Source organism: Caloenas nicobarica, chromosome 1 (genome assembly GCF_036013445.1).
Source record: "Caloenas nicobarica isolate bCalNic1 chromosome 1, bCalNic1.hap1, whole genome shotgun sequence".
NCBI lineage: Eukaryota > Metazoa > Chordata > Aves > Columbiformes > Columbidae > Caloenas > Caloenas nicobarica.
This window is the reverse complement of record NC_088245.1, coordinates 13825029-13845658: the sequence shown is the minus strand read 5'-3', so window position 1 is coordinate 13845658 and position 20630 is coordinate 13825029. Positions and strand designations below refer to the sequence as shown.

Here is a 20630-nt window from a genome sequence, read left to right as displayed (position 1 = left end):
CTTTCAGGTGGATTGATCACGTAGAATAACTCAGCAGTGAAGAAATTTTGCGTGTTCCTCCCAACAGGTCTGAAGAGCCCCCTAGACCCAGGCAGGCTGCAGACCAGACTCACCATGCTGAGGTCGAAGTGGCTTTTCAATCAGACTCTAAAATTGCCATTAGGTGGAATGATATTCAGAAAATAAAAGGCAGTTCACAGCTAGATTCAGATAGATTCCACATCCCGTGTCACACTTTCAAAAAATCTTGTTGTAGTTCAAGGCCAATTTTGTGACAATGATAAAAAACATTTGTTTTCTGCCAATAACTACATCAAAAGCACAGCAAAACTATGGCACTGATGCTACCCTGTTAGTCATCTTGCAGCAGATTTTCAGTAATGCCATCAAAAGCAATGACAGTACTGTCACTTAGATGTCATGATGTATCTTTATAGAACTGTGTATTTTATTCACAACCTGTGTGTTTTCAGTAATGAATAATAAGCAACAGATTGTCAGAAAAATTAACAACATGGCCTCATTCTCTGTTTTCAGACTAACTCTTAAAACCTTATTCAAGTTCTTACATTTTCATAGAATGTAGAGGAAAAGGCTGATTTCAGGTGTAATTTATGTTTTGCAGATGTGAAACTGACATTTCAGAGACATTTAATTCCCTGTTTAAGGACATGGAAGAGGACATCTATGTAAAAATCAGATTAATTTGGAGACCTACACATGCTAGTGGCCTCAGTTATAAAGAAGCAATAGAAGAAATATGTTTTTAGTTTGAAGTTGCCCTACAAAATCTATAAATCATGTATACTTCATTTTGCCAAAGGACTTCCACATTATTTATTATGAAACACTAAGCAGTCCTAGGAGACATCTCTTACTAGACTGAGCCTTGCAAATTATTGAGGCATATCTCTTGTATTGTGTCACATTCTTTTTCAAAGTTTTATTTTTACTGTTTCGTTAGATTAAAATAAAAACATATGGAGCCGCAAAGTTCTTCAAGTTTCAGTCCAATGTAGCTTCATAGGAAACAGTTACGAGCAGAGCATATAAATTGTCCATTCTTTCCAGTATCAGGTAGCATTCAAGATTATAGTTGCCAACATACTAGCCTGGTTCCAGGTTTCTTAAATGTTAGGAGAAAAAAAAAAAAAAGTCTATGGCCTGATATCTTACTGCATATTTCTGTATCCAGAGGCTAATGAACTTTCAGTTAATCCTGCTTCTAAATGCCATAAAGAATCATGGATACTCTGCCTGTGGGAGTGTATGATACTGGTGCAATTGTTTTCTTCTACTAGAGGAAAAGCAAGCTAACTGCTTTTTAAAATGTGGCTTCTGTAGGAAAAGGTTGTATTGATTGTGATTCACTTAGGACGAATCCCAGAAGAAATCACACTGGCATCTTTAGAGAAGCAATTCCCTGTGAAACATTCTCCTTAAACTTCAGAACACAAATTCTGTTTTAAGCCGGGTGCAGTGCTGAGGAAGGTGTCGCTCTCTACCAACACTTTGGGGTGCAAAATGAGAAAGGAAACCTGCCAGGGCCATGAGAAGCCAACCAGCCTCATGCTTGCACCAAACTGCTTCTCAGCTGTAACAGTTCGGTTCCACCAAAAGCTGTTCTTTGAGAGCAAAATTAAATGCTTCCTTTTTTTTTTTTTAATCTGTACTAATATGAAACCAGTGAAATTTCTTTTAAATGCATGACTGCTCTGTCAACAAATGACTCATCAACAAATACTATTACAATTTTCGCCTTTTAAACAGGAATTCCATTGGGTCTTAACAGCTACAATACATTAGACATATGGAGAACATTCTGGTTTTGTTACTATTGTTGTGTTTTCTGATGGTTGCTGTTGGTTAGAGAAGGTATTGCAAAAACTCTGCTTTCTTGAAAAGGCAGAATTTCTTAGGTCTCAAAGCAGGAAGGATTTGGGAGTCCAACACACATGTAATAGGAAATGAAGACAGCCTACACAAGATTTGGTAAAGGACTAAGAATAATTACTATTAAGTTTTCTCTTGAAGAAGAAATAAAAATATCATAGTATTGTCTTCTGACTGGCTGTAAATCGATATTCAGAAGTGACAGGGAGGCTCCTGGAGTGCCATGTTTCAGCCATCGTGTGCGCTTGAACTGGATGCCGCAAAAAGATACAATTACTGCAGCTGACATACACCTCAGAATACTTCAGCTTTTATGTACTCTTATCACTTTCTGTAACCTGGAACATGCTTGCAGGATGCTTTCTGCTTTTCCCATTAGCTGCCTGCCTCCACTTGCCTCTTCAGCTTAATTTCTCCTGCATTTGCACTATAACCAGTTCTCCCATGTTTAAGTTTTTATTTTCCATGACTTTTCACTAGATTGTTTTTTGTAACCTCATCTCAAAAAGTCTGTTTCAAAACCTCTGCTTTTGATTATGATGGACCCAGTGAGACACTTCTGAATGTTGGAACGGCTCAGGATTCAGATCGTGATGCAGAGCTGTATTGCCCAGCGACCCCCTCTTAGTAAAGGGATTGAAACTTTGAGTAAAGATTCACTTATATATTCCAGTGCTGCTCAAGCCATGTGTTTGGGCCAGTACTTTTGTCTGACTTATACCAAGAGATATTTGCTTTGCTAAAGATAATTGTAATTATTTGCTGAAATACTTTTATTCATCAATGTGCTCATTTAAGACACTATATAAATAAATAGGCAGGCTCTGTCATAGTACAGTATATCTTAAATAAATGATCTATTTTGCCATGTGTTGATGATTAATGAATGGCTGTTTCTGGCAAAGTAATCAACTGTAGCTCCAGGCATGGGACAGCATAAGTTTCCAGAAAAATAGTAACAACTCCCCTTATACATGCTGCAGACAGCCACCATACATCGCAGTTTCCATGAAAAACAGGAATTTGGACCTGGATGAGTTGACTTTTATTTTATAGCTTAGCACTTATAGCTCATATAAATTGTGCACACATTCCTCTATGGCACAGGCCTCCCTAATATAAAAACAGATACAGCTTTGTGTTCGTGTGGTTCATACAGTGTGTCAGTGTTAGATTAAAAAAAAAAAAATACCCTGCAGCAGCTGCAAAGGAGCCCTCCTTGCTTCATTAATTTTATCCCTTTTGCACCCCTCCCTGCTGTGGGGGCACATCGCAGCTGTGCACATCAGCCTCTTTTGTAACCATCTTCAGCATATTCACTTCGGGGAAAAAAAATACTGTAGTAGCATTGCTGGCAGATAACAGACCCCTTTACTTTGGATTTTTTTCTATTATTGCCTAGATGCCATACATTATATTCTGTTACAGAGTGTAGGAGATGGGCCAGCAGGAGCAAGGCTGCCTTGGCGTGGCTGTGGCAGAGGCCGGGGGCGCAGAGCTGGCGCGTCCCCAGCAGCTCAGGCGCACGCTCGGCACGCCGAGCTCCGCAGCAGCGGTGGGGGAGGCCAGGGGACCCACACAGCCGGGAGCGGGCTGACGGCCAGCACAGACACTGTGGAAAGAAAGAGACCTTCAAAAGGCAGAAAGTGGCGGGTTGAGTTTCTTCAGCTCAGGAAGGCACTGGAGGTTGGAAAAGAGGGAGGGGAGAGTTACTCTGCAACTTCTTGTTAGGGTGTCTCCCTCAGTAGGCTTGATTTTCTTCCATTTCTGTATTGTTTGCTCTAGTTTGTTGATGTTGTGTTCCAGTGTTGCAAAGGGGCAGTGGCTACAAAATGCTGAGGGGGTTTTGGACACCATAAGAAATTCTCTTCTGGGTCAGCTATCACAGGAGCTGCAAAACAGCCTTCAGGCGAGTTCGGGGCCAGTGCAGGTAACATCAGAGTTCTGTAACGCTGCCCATTGTGTGTGCAATTCAGTTTCAGAATCAATACACTTTAAAAAGAGGTGGGTGACAGAAGATAACTACAACTGGAGAGACTAGCCAAAAAGAAAGCAGGAGGTGAGCCAGGAAAGGGTAAAAATACTTGGAGGTGCCACAGAAACTGGTCAAAGAAAAATACAGAGAAGGGGACCTGCACAGCTACTGTAGCCTTCACTCTGGAGATTCTATGGTATCTCTTGATGTTACTGGTTTATTTGTCTTGTTTGGTTTTCTTCAAAACACAATGCCATTATTCCAATGGTAGCACCCGCTCAGTCCCAAAGATCTGTGTTTTGGTCAAGACAGTAACTGGCACACTAGAGCAAGTACAGGTGAGGGCCACCAAGACCATTAAAGGGCTAGAGCAGGTGGTGTGCAGAGAGGCTGCAAGGATTGCTTTGCTCAGCCACAAGACAAGAACGCTGTCCGTAACTCTATCAGAGGACGCAGAAGAGAAGACATGGCCAGACTTCTCCAAAGTGCACTAACAGGACACATGGCACATGTAAAGTTCCGATTATATACAAGGGACTATTTTGTAATCAAACACTTGAACAGGATCCCAAAGGGGCTGTGCAATCCCCATCCCTAGGGATGTTCAGAGCTCAGCTGGCAAAGCCATGACCCACCTGGTCTAGTTGGATCCATTTAGAGCAAGATCAGGATTAACTGATCTCCAGAGGCCCCTTCCAACCTAATTTATTCTGTGACTCTATAGCCTAACCAATAATCATCTTTTTTTAGTTTCCACAACACCTCTTATAATATTGATAGCTTCAGTTAAAACAAGGAACTTTTGCTCGTTAAACAGCTTTTAGTGTTCTTTGTAGAAACAGCCTCTGCAAAATTTTTTTATTCCTCCTGTCTTTTTTTTTTTTTTTAAACTCTCATTGCAGACAAGCTGTCTTGAAATATACAGCCAAACTGGAGAAACAAGAACATAATGATGCTGACCCTCCCTCCTGGCTTGGATATGACCGGGATGGTAACATATTCACCTTCACCATGGAATGCACATCAGAGCCTGAACAAACAAATTCTTCAAAATGAAAAATGAAATTGCACAACATCTTCTACAATTCAAAGGCTTTCCACTAGACCATGAAAAGAACACTATTTTTTTTTTCTTAAAACTAATCCTACTTTAATAAAAGGCCTTTTGTTGAATTAGCAAGGAAGCAATGTGAATCGCTCTTGCACGACTGTGTATGCCTTCAAGCAAGACAGCCACACTGACACAACATTGCCAACTTTCAGATGTTGATTCAAGCTGTCTTCATCTTTCAATAATGAGAAGTTTTTGTAGTCCCATGCAGAGTAAGCAATAAATAAATCTGTGTGTTTGGGGTTCATGTTTGCCATGAAGGTACTCTCCAGGACATTAACACTCTGACTTCCCACAGAACTTCACACTTGACTCCACTGGTACTCATCAAATACAGCGTTCTTTAGCAATGCAGAACAGTGAGTAGGTAGTGACAACTAATTCCTTAATACACAACTATACAATACACATTTAAGCACAGTTCTCTACTTATTAACAGTCACTCCTGCACCCAGAGCCCTAATTCTCACAAAAGCCTCTCAGGCCGAGTTCAACTCTCTAAGCCAGCTGATGTTTCCATTTGCAGGTCTGAAGCACGGGCTGGCTGGCAGCTGCCACAGCCAGGAGGGTGAAATGGAAAGGGGCACAGATGAGAAAAGTGTTACAGGATAAATTTTCTCCAGTTACAAGAAAACATCTTATCAAATGGACCAAAAAAAAGCATACATGGGACTTGCCCTTCAAATCCTAATTACCGATAACTCACTAATCTTCCCTCATCTAGAGAAAAATAAAAAGTTTCACCTTGTTATAGCAGAACAAGACATTACTCAAATGCCTTTGGGGAAACTCCCAAAGATTTGTCTTTCTTCAGCTCATTCTTAACCTTTATGTTTAAGTTTTATTTAGCTGGTCTCAACATCTATTAACTTGGAAAGAATATAAACAGAGTAGGTTTAGCAGTAGCACAACTCTTCTGATGGCTTATTTAACTTATTTAAGCAAATAACTACCAATCCTAATGTTTAATTCCAGCTAAGTTTAGAATATGAATGCCTTAGCTTGCTTTCTTTTGAACGTGGAAGAAATAACATGTTTTCCTACTATGTTCTTCTTTAAGTTGCTGATGCAGCAGTCCCCAAAAGCACCACCTAAGTCACAAAGGTTGACAGGCTTTGGATTCCAGGTGAATAATGGAACCATTAAATTTTGTGAAACCTCTACTACCTTGTTTTTATTTTTCAATGCAGTGTGAATTCAGAGGTGCTTCTTTCACTTCGTTTGCAGCAGTGCAAAGAAATCATTAGTTTCAAAAATTTTTCAGAAAATCTAAAACCATGACATGTTTATTAATTTTGTATCTTTTAACAGTAGTAGTATAGTAATTACTAATAACTAGCAATATTGCTTTTACTAATAGTATTGCTAATGTTTTATATATGTGTTTATACTGAAAATACATATAGTTTGCTATCCACACCAGTGCCCACCTCATCCAAACAGTACACACAACAGCAAACAGAATGGAGAGTTTTTAACCTGAATTATAGTAAAAATGCTGCCCTTGCCTACTAAAGTCCATCAGCCAGGGGCAATTCTACCTCTTGGGGAATCTTGTGGGAAAGGAAAAGTTCAATTCATAACGTACCATTACGATCTAAAGTACTAGCACACATATACACAACTTTAAACCTGAGCTGAGATGCTGAGCCCTTCTTTGCTACTCTCCATCCACTCGGCTGGCAAGAATTCTTATGTTTCAGTTTTAAACCACAAATTTCAGTACTTCTTTTATAAGGTGCCATGTATATGTATGGAAATGCTTTTAAAAGCTCCATTTACAGTAACACAAAATCCTCCACAAAACTCACACATGCCCTTGTGCAGGGCGTACACGCTTCCCTCACCTCCCTCCTCTGCCTCAAAGAGCTCACAGTTCCGTCATGCAAGGCTGACGGTCACTGGAAATGTAGCAAATAAACAGATTCCAGTTCTCATTCACTAGGTAAACACTTCCATTCTTCGGCAGCTTTTATTTTAGGGGAATGTTCACATGGACTCTTATCTGAAGTCCAGTTGGTGGAGTGCTCCTGCTTGAAACCAGACAGATCCATTGCACTTTGGAGTATTTACTTTAAAAGCTTTTCTTTGCAGACAAACAGTGGTAGACAGAGCTAGGGTTCTTATTTCTGTCCTAAAATATGTGGTCCAGGATGACACAAAAGAAGTTCTGTCATTTCGTCTAAGTAGTTTTACAGATACAGTGCGCATTGACAAGGCAGAAACTGCTCAGGGGTCAAACATCAAATGAAAAGACCAAACCAGAACTACAGTTCTGAGAGTGGTTTCATCCTGTCCACAATACAAATCATTTGGTTGAAGAAAATTCTCTGCATTTGGCGTGCACCAGTAGAATTCCCACAGTACTAAGACATTTAATTTAAAATATAAAATATCTTGCAGAGCATGTCATCTCTGAAGTAAGTTTTTATATTTTCAAATACAAGACACTGAAAATGCTTTTTAGTTTTAAATGACAACTCCAAACTCTTGTTAGAAAGTTACCAGTTTTTAAAGTGGTAATGGATCAAGTTATACAAATTCTGAATACTTAAGATCTTGTCATTCCTAAAAGGCACTAAAAGTAAACCAGACCTGTTAAACATCAGCCACTGTGTTAGGTAAATCTTGGGTTAAAACACCCTCATTTTTAATATTGTTTCTCTTATACTAAGAATATACATCAATAAAGTTCATAATTTTACAGAAATGTTCCTTTACAATTTCTTGATTTAATCTCTTTGGCCTATTTCACCTTTAAGAACTCTTCAGCTTGACAGACTGGATCCAGCTTTGGCTTTTAAGACACACTTTGCCATTTTGTGTGTCAGCCTTAATCCATTTGTCCATTTCATTCCTCTGATTCATGTGACCTGGAAAACAGTAAACATATCTTCGTATTGCCATTTTTTCAAGCTCCCTGGAAATACATATATAAATTCTACCAAATAAAAGTCTTATATTTTTAAACAGGTGCTGCTGACGATCTGACAATTCATTCTTGATATGGTTTTTTGTATTAATCTCATTTCCCATAATATGTTATTACAATAAAGTTGTGGTGTTTATTATATAGTATTTTTTTGTTATGGGCTAGCAAATACATCTACATCAGACATTAATCTGGCTAAGTAATTTGAAAAGTTTTCCTCTTATCGTAGGTAAGACCTGATTTTCCAGATGACCAGACATGTTGCTGCTATTATGGCTTTCTTATGATTATGGCTTAAAAAAACCCACCCCAAGATGTCTGTCATCTTACATGTTTCACATAGACTTAGTATGCATGGTCACGCTCTGAAAAGCAAACTGTAAAACAGATAAAAGAGAAAGTTCAACTTACCCTCATTTTACAATTAAGAAACTGTGGCCAAGAGAGACTAAGCGATCTTCCAAATTTATACAGAAGATTTATGACCAAATTGGGAATTAAACTGGGATCTTTTAAGTCCTTTATCACGAGATCAACCGTCACTTTAGTTTATCTTTACAAAATATCTTTTATTATTACTTTAGTGTTCCTGTGACTGAGTTCTAAGTTTAGAACTAATTCGAGCCTGGAATAGCATAAGGGGGGATGGCAGGGAAGCAGATTCTGAAGCAACTTTGCAAACATGCTCTGCTCTGACCTGTAACACAGCTGAAGTTCAATTTTGGCCATGTCAAAACCAGTGGTGAAACTCCAGATGACATCACTGCCTCGCTTTCCACAACTCAAGCCTACGTGCCAAACTTTTCAATAGCATTTCAGCGCTCTGGTACTTCTAAGTGAGATTAATGTAAGGTTATGGGCCAAACCCACATCAGTTCAGCAGCAGGCTGAGGTCCTGTTTAAAGGTACAAGATTTCCAGGGGAGTCCAAAACTGACAGAGTTCTCCCACTGAATGAAGAGATATTTCAGTGTCCTTTGCAATCAGACTACAATGTGCCTTCAAAGATCTCCATGTGGATGTCCCAGCGCAATTTCTGCGCTCCTGATTGCTCTAGGCAGCAGCCGTCTCAACTACACTCCGCATCACTCCTACTGTAAGGCAGAATCCACAGTTCTGCTCCCCATCTAGTTATGGACTTAAATCTGTGATGATCATCACAAAGTTGGACAGATGTGTTGTATGTGAAGTCTGTTAAAATCTGGAACTTCAGTTCCTCAGAAAGCTTTCCTGAATCATCAATTTGCAATAGTATTGTATCAGAGAACACAGAACAGAAGAAAATCTAGCTTTTAAGTATAGGTAGCCCTCCAAACATTAGGTCAGTCTGAATTTTACACAGGAAATAGCCTCCAGGTGTCAAAGAATGAATGAACAAAGAAGTATAAAGGAAAATTTTGTTTGATCCCTTAACAGAGTTGTAGAGCACTGAAAATACAGCACTCTTTTTTTTTTTTTCCTAAAGAGATAAGACACAAATGTAGGCCAGAGTTATTTTCAGAAAGTGCACATTGGAGTGCTTAGTCCCAGTTCCTCTCTCACTCATGTTTTTGGCACCGTGACTTGTTCTTCTGCACAAGGAACAAACACCGAAGCATGGAATCAGCCCTGTAAATGAACAATTTCAGGCACTGCTTACACCCTGTACACTTTTGCTAAAAAGTTAAAGAGTAGTTCTGAAGAAACGCAGAAACAAATTAACAAGACCTACTTTAAAACTCAGTTGTTTTCTGAGCTCTGTTTCTCATTTTGCATTTGCTATGTGAACTTAGAACTAAGTGTTTTGTTCTTCATGCTTCTTTTGGAGATTTGCCTGTGAAGGGCATGCAGAAATATCAAACTGCCTGCAGGAAAGTGGTTCCACTCCCCAGGGATGGAGATCTTCAAACCATTTAAAATTTATTAAGCCTATCGCCGGTAGCAGGTTCGAATCAAGCTTAAGATATTTAAATAGCTTTGGGTATGAGGTGCTAATCAAGCACCAAGGTTTAGTTGGAGACCTTTTGATGACAGTTTGGTCTTAACTGTACTCACAGCCTGTACTCTGAATACTGTGGGAACATCACTGGATTCTGCGGATGACTTCGCTAGCGTGATTAAGTCACGAAAGCAAATAGCCTGTTGGATTGAGAATAAGGAAGGGTGGTGGGGTTGAAGACTTAATTTTCACTTCAAGCCCCACCAGTCAAGACAACAACATGAGCTCAAGAGGAGACAGATGCACCAGTATGCTGAGTGGCCACTTTTTCAATTTTACACCCAGGAAAAAGGTTTTTCTTCCCCATGTGTGTCTAATGGCAGAAAACACCTTCGCAGAACATAAATAGTCAGTACTTCACTGCATAAACTTCCCCAGGCTCCAGAAGGCAAGTGAACAGAGTGCTCTGTTCTATCATAAGCCACACGGAGATGAGCATATTTTAAATGTTTTTCACCAGTATTGTTAAGACTGTGGTATCTCTCAAAAAGGCTCTGAACAGCTTGAGTTAAATGCAAGCTGAAAGCAATAAAAATCTGTAGGATAGTATCTCATCTAATGTGTTTTTTATAAAAATTGGATGAACTTTCTATTTGACTCAAAGGAATGTAATCTTTTCCAGATACAACCTGGGTCTTTGTTTGTTTTTTTTAAGATACTGCTTAAGGATCAAGGCTTCACAGAGGGACAGTGTTTAGAGGGACACTGTAAATCTAAGCTCTTCCCACTCAATTCTAGTGGCAAAGAGTCAAAAATCGCTTCTAGGAAAGAAGGAAAGTTTTGAAGCAGTGCCTTGAGAACAGAGAAAACGGGGAGGGACACGGCAGTGGACAATGTTACTCCTGGGATCAGAACCGTAACTCTGCTGCACAGGGGGAGAAGGAACACTCTGCTCCGCTCCGCCAGCTGTGAGCTTTCAGCAGGAACTGAAGTCTGAGCAGACTGCCACAGCACAAGCTCTTGCACTTATCTCCCTTTTAAAGGCAAGTTGCTTGCCTCACATTATTCACTGTCCCTTCAGCTGTGTTCTTATTTAACCCTGGAGCTCCATGCAGCTAAAGACACAAATTACCTTAAACAATCTAGAATTTCTGATAACAAAAGGAGTTAAACGCGTCTGTGAAGCATACACAGTGCAGGAGACTCATGCAGTCAGCTCTCTCCTTTCCCACTGGCTTTGCAGCAATCCTCCAGGGCACATCCACAGCACCTCACCGGCTGCTCTCCCAGTACTACTGGATGAGGAGCCATTCTGTGAGCTGTGAGAAACAAGTTATTCCTGAAGGCATGGACGCAGGAAACATCTGCCTAAACCCCCTGTGTTCCAGATGGGAATCCAGATCTGACCTCAGGCAGATATGAAAGCCTTATTTCAGTGCATGCCTGAGTGAATGATTGTTTTAAGGGGAAAGGTGCTTCTTGCCACAATCTACTGGAGAACCAAGCAGTGAAAAGACTTGAAGTTAAGTGAAACCCAGAAAGTCAGAGATAGAACAGTGGTACCAACACCCATCTTTTCAAGGGAATCTGGTAAATAGACAGGCTGATTCTCTCCAGAGGCACATGAGGAGAGGTCATCTAAGGAGTTTCCAGTGATTAAAAGAATAATTGGATGCCAGATCAATCTGCAAGGTAGAGACAACATCTACCTGGAATCTTTCACAGGAGAAAAGAAGTTAGAGAAGACAACTGTTGATTCCTCTGCATAGCCAGGATAGACATCTGTGGGAAGGCATAAGTCAACATGAGAGTCCTATTGCCTGTGTGCATGGTCACCAGAAGGCATGGCTCCGACTGTTCAGATGTGGTTCAGCAAAGCTCTGGTGCTGTAGACGGGGTGGGATTAGTACCAAAAGGTCAAAATCCTGTTAACTGCTGCAACTGTTGTTACGCTGGTTGACATGGGGAGCAGGCATGTCTCAGCTTGGGAGAAGACAATCATTCTCAAAGAGTGTGTGCTTTGTAAGAGTACAGAAAAATACAAAGAGGTTGGTTTGCTAACTTGAGAAAGTAAGAACAGGGAGACACAATATGCTACAAACACCCATGGCCTCTGAGGAACACCTGTGACACTGTGGGACTTGTACCAACAAAATTCACACAAGTGCTGAAAACCAGATGGAGTAAGTGACTGCCAACGTTAAAAGCTCACGTGGCACCAAGCAGATGGATGGCATCAGGTCAAAGGTTTCCACTGGATATGAACTTGGTGCTAGAACTGGAGCCAGGAATGGAGAAAGATCTGGAATCAGATGAGTCCCTGGCACCACTGAGAGATGAAAGAATTACATGGTTTAAAGAAAGAGGTTATATTGCAGACAACTAGTTTTGGACATTGACACCATCGGCTACAAAGATCCAAGGAAAATATCAATGATTTTAAGACTTTTTCCAGCAAGCTTCCAGCTGTCAACACACGGGCTGGCAATGGAAGTGGGCAGGAGTGTGCCCACCTGCTGTGTTCATTTAGTCTCCGAATTCATCCACCTACATGCCTCATAACCTTCCTCTGAGTTACTTTGGAGTGGGTGGGAACAGATGGTCACATCAGCTGAGGACAAGAGAAAAGAAAACAGGTCTGAAAGCACCTCCTGAGGATGCACTGCATTAACCCGACGTGCCTGCCTGGGCTGTTCTGCCCCATCCACAGTACTGACAGTCCTATGGCCTCACCAGACAAGTTCATCTTACTATATAGCTAAGTTTTCTTTACCATAAGGTCAAATCATAATTTCTAGTCCTACCACCAGTGGACAGAGAAGAATTTATTTATTTCTACAGCAATTTCTTAAGTACTGGAAAAGTGCATCTTATCTTCCCTCAGTCTTCTCTTCTTTAGACAAAACCACTTTTTTCAGTCTTCCCTCATAAATCATGTTTTTAGACCTCTCATCATGTGTTCTCCTTTGGCATCTCTACAGTTGTCCACATCCTTTTTTGAAGTACAGTGCTCAAAACTGGACACATTCCAGCAAAGTATTACTAACAACATGTAAAGCCAAGGGATTATTTTGAGTTTTACAGAACAGACATATTAATACACTATTTTTTTTTAACCATGTAACAGTATTGTTTCCTGATTACTGATGTTTTTATTGAAATATTCCTCCTCTTGGGACCACACATGTAATTATTCCTACCTTCATACTTTGAACTTAAAATGACTTATTGGAAAGATGGCCTAAAAAGCATATAAATCAAGTTTATCTGAATTTTAACCTTACTCTTCAGCATGTTTGACATTAGTCTCCTAGGCTTCTTTTCTGCTTAAATATTTGACACTTTTTAGCCTACTACCCTTCCTCTTAACTATATCTGGAACTATATATGGTAAGAAAATCTCTACAGGCTTCTTAAATCAGCTGATTCAAGAATACAGGCAGACCTGGAGACACAGTGAAGGCACAGACATTGAGCAGCAAGGGCTTCCCTCTTTGCCAGGGAAAGGAAAAGAATGCTTTGACAGGACTACCATCACAAATTAATGAAGTTACTCAAGCACTCTCAAACTTGTCAAACAAACACTTTCACTGATGGAAGCTGGACCAGTGCTTAGCATGAAAAATCTGGTTTTATAACACATTTTGCTATACCATACTACTACTAAGAGTGCCTACTGATGTCAATGGAAACAGATGCCTTATCCTTGCAAACAGGAAACTCCCTGGCACTGCTCTCTAGTTCCTTCCCTTTCTCTGCAAGTGTCCCAGTTTTGCTGGAAAGTCACTTTTTTCTAAAAGGGTAAAACACCTTTTCGCACTCCCATCACTCTGCCTCTGGAGCACTCACTCCAGGCTTTCATCTCCTTGCTTTGACTAAACCCTGCTTTGCTCCTTGGCTGTCTTGCAAAACCCTGGTTTGTGGGACTGTAGCACTGACCTCCCCACTCTGCAAGGGAATGGGAGCCATGAAGCACAGTGACAACATACATCGCAGCCAGTGTAACAGCAGCAGGGATGGTTTTCCTAGAGCCAGTGATAGACTGGGTGCATGTTTACCCAAGTCACAGAACTCTACCCTGTCTTCCCACTGGAGAGTCTCCTCTCCCACATCTCTCAATATTCCCAGAGGCAAGTAAAGCTTCCTGGAAGCAGCCGGTTCCTGCGTTATCCACATGAGAACTGGCCAGTTTCTGAAATATCATTTATTTTTAAACTAACCTTTGAGCTCAGAAGCATAAAAATCTAATCTGCCATGCTCTTGTGATACATAATTCTTTTTCCACTTGGCAAAACCCCTCTTCTCTCTCCATTTTACATTTCTGTAGTTGCAGTAGAAGGACAGCCATAGACTCTGTACCTAATGCTTCAACAGTGGATGTTTTAATGATTTAGAAACAGTATTAAATGATTATTTCAAAATCTACTTGTACGAGAAAATTCTCAAATATCAACTTTAAGAAGAGATGGTTGAGACTGAAGGAACAAGTGCTTGGCCTGCAGAAAGAATATACTGTCTCCATGGGATAAGGTGAAGAGAAGGAGAAGCAGGAATCACGTCCCTTGCAATGCCAAAGGAATGTTACTGACTTGGCAGGAAGAGAAGGTCTCATTTTCAAAAGGGTAAGAAAAGGAGCAAAGCACATGTTAAAACCAACTACTTCAGCTCCCTTCAGGTTTGTTGCTTTTTACTGACCAGTGAAGAAAAGGGAGGCGAGAGCTGCTATAAATCATTGGTAACATTATGTGAGAAAACACTCAAACCTAAACACTGGGTACAAAGACAGATGAAGATATCTTACTTCAGGCCAGGACTAGTTTGGCAGAACTGTATCCTGAAGAAAATCCGTTCCAGGGTATATTTTTCATTCACCTGTATTATGATCAATTTAGATCTATGTTTAATGATTTCTTTCATGCAATGCTGTAACTTCTTTAAACAACTGATAATCAGTGGCCTAATCCTGTTGCCTCTGCATAATTCTTGCTGATTCCCATGCCTTTGGGATATGTGTATTTGAGGGTTAAGTAATTACAGCCGCTTTTAACCTCAACAGCCAAGACCATTTCCATACAGAATGGTGGGTTGAAAAATCACATCCGCTTCAGCGATGAGTGTCCTATATAAACACTGACTGGGTTGTGAAACCTGAGAAGTCATTCAGCTGTGTATATCTGAAACATCAGCCTTATCTTTAATGCTGCCAGAATAACAAGATGATGGACTGGCCAGTGGTCCTCCTTCGCTGGGAGATGTGTTGTTTTATTGCTGAGGCAATTCATTCCACAGAGCTTTCCTGGAATCTGGAGCCCTTCCACAGGTTTCTAGCCTGAGAATATCTAACCATGTTTTTTTTTTAAAAACCCCTGTATTTAATAACCACTAGGAAAGTTAAATGTTAGTTACTGGTCAAGACAGGAAGAGATACACCTATCTATTTCATATAAGCAGACTACTTATTAAAATTATGTACACACACTTCTAACATTTCCTGACTTTGAGATTATTGTCTTACATAGAGGACAAAAATAAGTTTTGTGCATATTTTCTTAGGTTTAAGACCAAAGAAAAACTCAAAGCCTCACCCAATTTGCTATCATAGCAGGTCATACTGACATAACATGTTCAAAAAGCTGGAGCCTTCAGACACATTAGTTTGCTTCCTCTTGAGCAAACTGAGTAATTGGTAACAGCAACAGCCTTAACGTCTGGAGAGGAGGAGAGAAACACCCTGACAATGAATTGTACAATGGTTTTCTAAAGCAGGAAACAGCAAGACTTGGGATTCCCAAGTTCCATTTTTACTGCATTAGAAGAATGATTCCAGTAATTGCAGGCACCTTTCCATGTACTCTCTATTCTTCCACGCTCCAGCTCCTTCTGCTTCTCTTCTAGTTCTCTCCCACCCATCATTTCTCAGCCTAACCTGCACTGTTTAAAATTTATACTGTATGTTTACACATATGTCATATATACCCCTTCCTCCTCCCACCCAATAGAGACATATGGAGAAAACTTTTCATTATATTTTTAACAGACATTCCCTAGTAATTTATTATGTGGCTGTCTAAGCCAACAAAGCAATGGGTCAAATTCAGCCCTGGATTGCCTCCCACAAATTCACTGGAATAACGCTGAGCGTGAATTTGGCTCTAAGACTTCATTGTTAGAGAAGCAGTTGTTTGCATTCACAAGTCATTTATCAAACAAAATGAAAAAGTCATCTAGTAACATGGGGAATACACAATGGCACAAGCAAACATCTGAACCTGAAACAGATAAAACAAGAAGCCAAAAGCAATAAACTCATAATGAAACGTGGATGCCTTTGACTAAGGCCAGACACATTTATTGGAAGCCAAGATTAATAAGCCTTACCACTTATAGTTACGTGATTGTCTTTGGAGGCACTCTGTGTTTCTTTTAACTGGATCTCTGAGCTCACATCCACTTTTCTTCCAGACAACTCTAAATATGCTTTGAGAGAGGCAGGTACCTTGACTGTAATAGAACCTGGTATAAATTTAAATGAAAGCTAGTTAATTTAACATTCAGATCAAAGCATGAGAAACAATTTTTAGCTAACTACAGGAATGATCAAGGGAAGCAAAACTAATAGATCTCACAAATATTATTACTTTAGTTTTATTTTCTAGCTGCATATTTACACTCCTAAGCAGGACATGAGATTGGATTTGACAACTAATCCCAGCACTGCATGGCAAATTATGAAAGCACCACTCCTCTGGAAAAGGGAGATGCTGCTCACATACTGTTAACGTGAGCAACTGTCTTTGCTTTCCTGCCCAGGGCCAGCTGTTCACAGCCTTGAACAGATGCAGTCTCAAAAGCGGCTAACCAGTTCACACTATGTATCACTAAAATGTAAACTATTAGTAAAAACGCAGCTTTAGTGGCCCGAATAATTCTACCCTTGCGATTAAAACCAGAAATTCTGACTTCTGCATCCCCTAAATACGTGCTTCTATGCATCAGACTGAAGGCAGATGCTGGGCCCCCAACCTGCCCACATTAGTCACATCTGGAATTACTCAGTCACAGTGTTTGGAAGCTGCACCCTACACATTAAAACAAAAACCTACCAAAATTCAGAATACACTTTCTGCATACATGCTCCAAGTTTTTGCCCAATTCCAACTTTCACTTTAGAAAAAAAGTTTCTTTAAACACAATATTTCTTTTCAATAAGAAAACTGATAACAAGTAAGTAGCAGTCAGAAAGCAACCCTAGCTATGAAATTTAAATTCAGCAGAATCTTTTGCCTGTAACAATCCTGATGAACAAATAACTGCCAGTATAATTTAGGCCTCAATTTTGCTGGATACACAAAAAAATTAAGATAAGAAAGGGAAAAGGTCTTCAACTTTGGGTCCTCCTTGGAGAGTTGCTCTGTGATGTGACTCACAAAATCCAACACACATGCAGCTAATTTATCACGAATGGGACATTTTCTACACTGCAGCTGTCAGCAGTAACTTTGAATTTACGGGGTAAATGAAAACAGAACTTCATCAACTTTGCCTTTACTAAACTGTGCTGCCAGAAGAGATGGTCAGGCAATACTTTGAAAATAGTATTAATTAGCTTTTATTAAATACATTCCTCTTTGCTACTAACTCAAAGAGATGCAATTTACCACTAAGTGACTCAAAAGGTAACTAGGAAATACTATAAAAATAAATTCCTTTGCACCAATGGAACCAGAATAGTTTGTACAAGTGGCACAGAAATGATTTCAACGTATTTCCTTCATTATTCCCCTTCTGAGTAACTGCTCGGTTTCAAGAAAGCCCAGGCATTGCCTCTCAGAGAACAAAGTACCAAATACCCTGTTCATTTAAACCACCTGAAGTGTCTGACATGATGTTAAAGTCAATTATAGAAATATAGAAATGCTGTAGTGTGGGGGTTTTTTTGGTTTGTTTTGGTTTTTTTTTGTTTTTTGTTTGTTTGTTTTTTGTTTTTGTTTTGTTTTGTGTTTTGTTTTTTTGCAAAACTAGGACTAGGAGGTATTCAGGGCTTTCTTATTTGCCATTCAGAAGATATGATATTGTAAAACTATGAATCCAACTTTAGGAGAGAGCTCTTAATTAAAAAGTAAAATTCTAGTAAGTAACCAGGAAAGGAAAAAAGGAGGAACAGTAGGGTAAGGCCCTCTCATCTTTGTTTTTCTGCCTTCCAATTTCAACAATGTGACATTTGACCAGGAAAAGGAAAAAGAAATGTAAATATGTGATGGTTGTCACTCTGCACATACATATATCAGCACCACGGAGTAAACTGTGTGCACGGCAAAGGAAGATTGTAACCCAAGTCAACTCTGCACAATTCTGACAGGTAGGATGCCAAGAAAAAAAGAAAGTACTGAAAAATACAAAAATTCTGTAATCCATTTTAAGTTTCATCACTTTTTACAGAATTTACCAGATTATAAGTATTCATACACATATTCTAATAACGAGGTAAAACCAAATGTAGATAGGCAAACGCACTCAAGTTTTCCAGACAGATAAAAATATCCCTTACCCTCTTTTCTTTTACATCATAAGCTGCCACAAAAAATATTTGTTTTAGTTTGCTAACCTTTCTGGGATTTCAGATCCACTTTTTTTAATTGACTGACGTAAACATCTATTGCCCCATGATGTGTAGAAGCTTTTAGACTTCCATCTGACGAATCTAAAAAAGAAAAATAAAACAATTTGTGTATCATTCACTCTTTTAAAATAAAAATGTGCTAGAATCCTTCATTGTGCTTTGAACTGTTTTTGTCAACACTTCCATGTTTGGCAAGTATCTTATTTCATTTCTGAATATTAGACTTATCTTAGAAAAACAGGTTTCAGAACAAAATTTACCTTCCCAGTCCAGAATTGTGGCATACACAGGTCCCAAGGCCATAGCCCTGCAGTTGTTACTGGACTTGTAGCATCTACAAGGCCTCAACAACACTCCCCTTTTTCCACAAGGATGAATTCATCTTTGTGCAGAGATCAAGCACAAAACTTGAATACTAAGACCTATTTTAGTTTCCAAAAGAGTTCACTTGCTCAGACTCTGTGCAGGGAGAACTTTACCCAGGAAAGCTGCCCCATGCAAAGAGCAGCAATCGTGCACTGTAATGTCTTGGTACACAGAACTGTGCTATCAGGCTTTGTCAAGTCTGATTCACTACATCTGAATTTTAAACAAATGTTTGAGATAACTATTGCACTTTAACATACATAGGATAGCAGTGTGTGCTGTTTGCTGTGGAATAGAGACCTACATTTTCTTCTATACCTTATCTGAAATTTGTAACAAAACTTCCTGAAGAAACCTTTTCAAAAAAAGAAAGCCTTTATGAAGCCCTAATTGTATACTCAAGAAGTAGTGTTTAATTACTTGAAACGTATCCCAGTTTTAAATGCACACATTTCCATAATATTACAGTAAAGTCTTAAAGAGTTAACTTTGGAACAGACTTAGAGCTGATAAAACTCGCAAAGAAATTATGAAGCACTCTAGAGAAGCATAAAAAATTTACATATGTAAGTGAGCAAAAGGCAGTCAGGAAAATATCTTTTTAGATATGCCGCTAGAAATTAGAGTATCGGCAAGAAGTCTTGCAATACTGCTAGAGACTGTTTTTCTTAGTTTCTGGATCTGCACTGAAAAAGCAGCACAGTTAAACTGTCAGAACTAAAGTAACAAAATCAAAACTGACACTTCCCATTTTAAAAATAAAAACATTAATGAGAAAAATGAATTGATTAATCATAGCAAGGATGTCTAACATTAATGCCTTAAGCTTGCTGTACAGTTTCAGCTCTAAATACACTCATCTGGAGCTTTTCTGATGCCAGATCTCAAGCACAGATGTGGAAGATCAGTGTATTACACACAAAAGTAAAAACATAGAAAGGGATTATTATCCCACAGCTAAAACTGATTCCTTTGGAGGAAAGTAATTAAAAAAAAAAGTAGCCAAACCATATTTAGTCAGCTGAGAACCTGAGACTGTCTTTCACTAATAAGAAAACAGTAATGACCAGAATTGGATGGGAAAGTTTTTCCCATCTCAGTAGATTAAAGAAGTTCTGTTTGAAATCTGAAGGAAAAAAAATGAACTCTTCATTAGCTGAAATTAGTGAACTGGGGAAAAAAAGTTTTGCTTGTGTAAGTCACAACAGAACATTTTATTGATAACTTTTAAAAATGTTTTAAGTTTGAAAATGGAAGTCATTGAAACAAAAATTTTATACTAATCGATTTTTTAAATTAAAATATTTTGTAGTGATAAATCCACGTTTTATGCAAAAGCTACTTTTGCAGATATTCCAAATCGAATTCAGTAACAGTCAGTCACTGAGATTCCACATAACCTTGACAGACATTTCGTTGGCAACAGATACAGGAAATACCCAGTCTTGATAATTCTTCTGCTTTAAACAAAACATGCAATTAGCTCCTTTATGTGCACTGTGAAGAAAGAGTCTCCTGTGACAGGACAGCGACCCTCTCCAGGGTGAACAAGTGCTGACAGTCTGTACAGCACCACTGGCTGGTGGTACTTTACAGGGACAAATATTTATCCAGTGAACCCTTTATCTTCCCACTCTTCAAATGCAAAAGCAGCTCTTGTGAGATTCTTCACAGTGGAAAGATGCCCTTTGCAAATCCATGAGCCCCACTTCAAGACTGAACAGAGTTCCTTTCCAGATTTTCAATTTTATATTTAGGTATATACATAGTAAAGAATTCTAATTTCATGAGAATGACTGGATTCTGTTTGCAGATG

At 39.3% G+C, this 20630-nt stretch overlaps 2 protein-coding genes across 2 annotated transcripts in view; one reads left to right on the top strand and one right to left on the bottom strand.

The window, feature by feature from the left end:
- The window catches only part of FBXL13 (F-box and leucine rich repeat protein 13), an 84462-nt gene extending 79441 nt beyond the window's left edge, over positions 1–5021 (top strand). The window contains exon 22 of the mRNA XM_065658322.1: positions 4771–5021. Coding sequence (XP_065514394.1) covers positions 4771–4924 — 154 coding nt within the window. The 3' untranslated portion in view covers positions 4925–5021. The remainder of the gene's footprint in view (positions 1–4770) is intronic.
- A 960-nt stretch (positions 5022–5981) lies between these two features.
- FAM185A (family with sequence similarity 185 member A) overlaps positions 5982–20630 on the bottom strand; it is a 40048-nt gene continuing 25399 nt past the window's right edge. The window contains exons 6-8 of the mRNA XM_065644968.1: positions 18434–18529; positions 16207–16341; positions 5982–7852 (exon numbers count right to left, since the gene is read on the bottom strand). Coding sequence (XP_065501040.1) covers positions 7737–7852; positions 16207–16341; positions 18434–18529 — 347 coding nt within the window. The 3' untranslated portion in view covers positions 5982–7736. The remainder of the gene's footprint in view (positions 7853–16206; positions 16342–18433; positions 18530–20630) is intronic.